The sequence below is a fragment of the Echinops telfairi genome, unplaced genomic scaffold (assembly GCF_000313985.2).
Source record: "Echinops telfairi isolate 266 unplaced genomic scaffold, ASM31398v2 ScPeMD7_27;HRSCAF=92, whole genome shotgun sequence".
NCBI classification, from domain to species: domain Eukaryota; kingdom Metazoa; phylum Chordata; class Mammalia; order Afrosoricida; family Tenrecidae; genus Echinops; species Echinops telfairi.
In genome coordinates this window covers 315,471-320,461 of record NW_022103924.1, presented here as the reverse complement: position 1 = coordinate 320,461, position 4,991 = coordinate 315,471, and the positions used below count along the sequence as shown (strand labels likewise).

Below are 4,991 nucleotides of genomic sequence, written 5' to 3'. Positions count from 1 at the left end.
ATGCTGGCGTGGATCTCCATGTGGCTCCTCCAGCTCCAGGGCTCAGGCTCCATCAGCTTGGCTCCATGTGACTTGTCAACAGGAATGTCTCACAGGGAGACAAGCAGAGACTGTGGGTCTGCCCTCCAGTGAGCTACTTATCTCCATAGTGCCTCCAAATGAGGTCATCAAGCTGCAACCTGATTGACAGGCTAAACTCCACCCCTTCACAAGTTGACAGATTATATAACTGCCACAAGGACCATTATTTTACATCAGTACTTTGTGTGGATGCTGTTGGTTGCATGGTAATACTGAGTAGAATGTTTCTGCTTGAGTAGGGCCTTATAGCTGAGACACATCCTGCTGAGAAGAGCTTGAGGATCCTACTGTCATGTTTACAACTGTTTTAATGGATGTTGGAAGTGCTTCATTATGTTTAGTGGTTGCTCATAAAAGACAGCCCAAAATCCACATCAAAAAGAAGCAGAGGCAGGAGGGAACATGGTCTCCATATCTCCAGGAGGGGTTACATGAAGCTCTTAGGTCGTACATAGCTTGGCTAGTATGTTAGCAAAATGTGTTGAGCAAGTTGTCTCCTGTACTGATGCCGCAACCTGAGATGCTTATTCACTTCTCCTCTTTCTCCCTGGGCTGATGAAGATGGAGAGCTTTACTCCGGCACATCATATAACTTTTTGGGAAGTGAACCCATCATCTCCCGCCATTCTTCCCAAAGTCCGCTGAGAACAGAGTATGCAATACCTTGGCTTAATGGTAAGAACCAAAAGCTGATCACTGAAAGTGCATTTCTATGCATGACTACTTCCTTGCCAATGGAAGTGCACCTGTTTATGTCTCCTTTTGCTGGCTCTGAATGAGGTGGTGTTGGGTAGTTCAGTGCATAAGGGACAATGTGTTGGTTTCTGCTGCTAGAAAATCATTAGGCTTTCAACAGTGGCAGTAGTCAAATCAGCATCGGTAAGTGGAAATCCATGTTGCTGGGTCCATACATAACCTTCATTCCTACCACCGTGACTACTTTGTTCATGAGTCCACTGAGTAATGTCAGGAGTGACTGAGGAAAGCGGCTATTTTCAATAGAATGCATGTATCATTCTTTCCACTTGATTATTAAAAGTGACCCTTTGGTAAACATCACATGAACTACAAATATTTTCGCTTTGGCTATGCGGAGAGATCTGACCACGTACCTCTTCCCCACAACTCCTTTCATCTATTTTCCAAATATGTTCCTTCTAAGTCCTTGGTGGTCAATCCTAATCATTTACCACAATCCATGAGTCAATATATAGTCACACATCTGGCCCTTTTTCCATCTAAGTAAAATGAACAAGCAGGTGAACTGTTCAAAGTTCTCCAGAAAAGGGCTGCAGTGATGCCGACATTCACTTTGGGTAGTGCCTGCCCAGCAGGGGAGGCTTCCGAAACCAGAACTGTAAGCAAGGTATCCCTTGCTCATCCACTGATTGTAAGGAACGCCTTTTGTCACCCTTGGTGCAGGTTGGTAGGCTGCAGAAGCACCCGTTGATTCAAAGGACTGGGTGACAAGTCCTCGGTACTTTAGGAACACGTCTACCACTGTGTGGAGCTCTGTGAACCAAAGACCAAGGACATGTGTATGTTTTTCTCCTTTACTGAGGCATTGCTCTAAGTAATGTTCTCCCTTAAAACTGATTTATTTGGAAGGTTGTATTAACAGTGAGAGTCTGATGCTAAGCCTTGTTCAGATTAATCAGATTGGGATGTGTAATTGGCATGGGTGATATTGAAGTGCAAAGCAAATGCACATTGGCATCATTCTCTGGGGACAACATTAAATGGCTTATCATAATAGAGTTCAATTCTTTAGTGCCTCCAAAAAGCATGTGTATTGTCGAGTTGGGTTTTCAAGGTATAGATGGCTCATACCTACTCACTTGGAACTTTTCTTGTGGATGCCAGCCAATGGGATCCTTAGGTTTGAAGCCTCCTAGTCTCTCAAGAGGCAGGATGGTTTGGTATAGGTGCCAAAAGCTGTGGCCAGAGAAGCAGGAACAGCTGACCACTCCTCAGCATGAAGCAGCCAAGGAGACATAGCTGCTGCATGTCTGGATTTGTTAGCTGGAGGGTTTATTATTTAAGCCAGAAAATGCATATTTTATCTGGCTAGACCAGAGTACACACATTGGTACAGATAAGAGCTCTTGACACATGGAATTCAGGATGAATAAACCCTCAGGAACAATAGTGGGAGTAGTGATAATCATGAGGGTAGGGGAATGATGGGAGCAGGGGGAACCCATCACAAAGTTGGATATATAGCCCATCCCCCAGGGGGAACCAATAACAGCAGTGTGGGTGAAGGGAGACAACAGACAGTGTAAGGCATGAAATAACAACAATAATATGTAATTGATCAAGGATTCACAAGGGTGGGAGGGAGAGGGACAGAGGGGGAAAAAAGAGAAGCTGATACCTAGGGCTCAAGTAGAAAGAAAATGTTTTGGAAATGTTGATGGCTACATATGTACAAGTATGCTTAATACAAATGAAGCATGTATTGTCATAAGATTTGTAAGAGCCCCCCCCCCATAAAATGATTAATAAATAATTAATTTAAAAAATAGAAAATGCATATTTTACAGATGGCCTCTTGTGGAATATAAAAAGACTTTCCCTCAGCTTTGTCTCCCCCAAATATATGCCTAACCTAAGAGGCTGTTTGCCAGCACATGGTGGGAGGTCAGATGCTTAGAGATATTCTCCCTGTAGGCATTCAGCCATCCAGAGCAAGCAGACACTCTTGTTTATCCCATCACAGGTGGGTCTCACTCCCAGCTGTTAAGAGGAGTGGATTCCTTTCCATAGAAAGCTTAGAATAAGTCAAGTCTCCAGCTCAAGAACCATCAAGGTTAGGCTCCATCTTGAATCTAGGATCTGCCCATCTTGTCATGTGGACCCCTGGTCCCTCCTCTTCCTATTGCATATGCACCCTGAGATTGTTCCCCTCCCATTACTGTATTGCCTTTCTTATAACCCCTTCCTGTGATGTAGGTCATTACCTGTAATCAGGGGGCTTGCATGCCCCAAGTATAGATAGGCTTTGGTTAGAAATAAATCGGTCTCCCTCATGCTCCTCTCTGGTTTCTGGATCTCCTTGTGGACCATCAAGTGGGGTTGAGGTGAGCATGTCACCATAAAATGTGCCTGACTCCTTCATTTTATTCTCTCTCCTATCTCTCTTATTCTCCATGCCTTTACTGTAATCTTTATATGTCATAGTTGTACAATTGCACCTGCCGGGCCTGTGATGACTTGTTAGGGGCTGACTCCCTGACAGTCTCTATGGACATTGGGACTGGCCCCCTGGGGACTCAAGGCTGTCAGTAAGGAAACTCATGCTAGCTTCTCAGGGATGTATCTGTGAAGGGAGAAGCTCTGAGGTTGAGAAGAGTAGACTGAGCACACTCAGTGGCTCATAAATGTCATCATTCCTGCACGGTAGGTGCTAGAGTATGGCCCATGCACCTTTAGATGTGCCCAAGGAGCCCTTGAGCAGAGTCTTTTGGTTTGATGACATCTCATTATCTATCCTTATACTGGCATGAGACTGCTTTGATTACTGTACATTCTGAAATTGGGACATGAGAGTCCTCCTAGTTTCTTCAAATTCCCTAAGAATTTGATGCTTGGTTTCCCGTTTCTACAAAAACAATGTTGGGATTTTTATAGGGATTGCATTGAATCTGTGGATCAGTTTTCAGGGTATTGACATGATACCAATATTAAGTCTGATGGCTGGGCAGTATACAGTTTGATGTGTACCGAGAACTCAGGGCTGTTTCTCCTCTGCAGAGCCCAGCTTTGTCTTCGTAGATGTCATACGAAGACACTTCAGTGACACAGAGGTTGAGGATGACAAGGTGTACTTCTTCTTCATGGAGGTATCTGTGGAATATGAGTTTGTTTTTAAGCTGATGATCCCAAGGATAGCGAGAGTATGCAAGGTAAGATACCATTCAGTTTTCATTTTCTTTTAGTCCTAGCCTATGCCAATGGCATATCTGAAAATTATAGCTTTTACTCACTTTAACCTTACCTGTAATATGGATGTGATTTACTACTTTATTCTTTGCTTCAATGATCAACGTTTTGCTGGAAGGCTTGCCATGTGAAATAGCACTTCTGTTTCAACTACGGCCCTTTTCTTGGAGGCTGGGGTATATTTGCACCCATGGAAGGGTGACGAGTACCCTTACTTTTAGGTGACTAACTTTGGGACATTTTGTCTTCAAATTTCACCAAGATATATGAAGTTAATGTTTGTTCAGTTTTTATTTTGTTTTGTTTTGTTTTTTAAATCATTTTATCGGGGGTTCCTACAACTCTTATCACAGTCCATACATACATCCATTGTGTCAAGCACATTTGTACATTTGTTGCCATCATCATCCTTAAAACATTTACTTTCTACTTGAGCCCTTGATATCAGCGCCTCATTTTTCCCCTCCCTCCCCACTACCCCTCCCTCATGAATCCGTGATAATTTATAAATTATTATTAATTTGTCATCTCTTACACTGTCATGTCTTACACTGACGTCTCCCTTCACCCACTTTTCTGTTGTCAATCCCCCAGGGAGAGGGTTATATGTAGATCCTTGTAATCGATTCCCCCTTTTCTACCCCACCTTCCCTCCACCCCTTGGTATTACCACTCTCACCACTGGTCCTGAGGGGTTAATCTGTCCTGGATTCCCTGTGTTTCCAGTTCCTATCTGTACCCGTGTACATCCTCTGGTCTAGCCAGATTTGTAAGGTATAATTAGGATCATGATAATACTGGGGAGGAAGCATTTAAGAACTAGAGGAAAATTGTATGTTTCATCGTTGCTACACTGCACCTTGACTGGCTCATCTCCTCCCCGCAACCTTTCTGTAAGGGGATGTCCAGTTGCCTACAGATGGGCTTTGGATCCCCACTCTGCACTCCCCCTCATTCACAATGAT

The 4,991-nt window shown here is 43.7% G+C and overlaps 1 protein-coding gene across 1 annotated transcript in view; it reads left to right on the top strand.

Moving 5' to 3' along the window:
• The window catches only part of SEMA4D (semaphorin 4D), an 88,787-nt gene that overhangs the window by 28,414 nt on the left and 55,382 nt on the right, over positions 1-4,991 (top strand). Inside the window, exons 6-7 of the mRNA XM_030885418.2 lie at positions 643-756; positions 3,838-3,989. Of these exons, the coding sequence (XP_030741278.1) occupies positions 643-756; positions 3,838-3,989 (266 nt within the window). The remainder of the gene's footprint in view (positions 1-642; positions 757-3,837; positions 3,990-4,991) is intronic.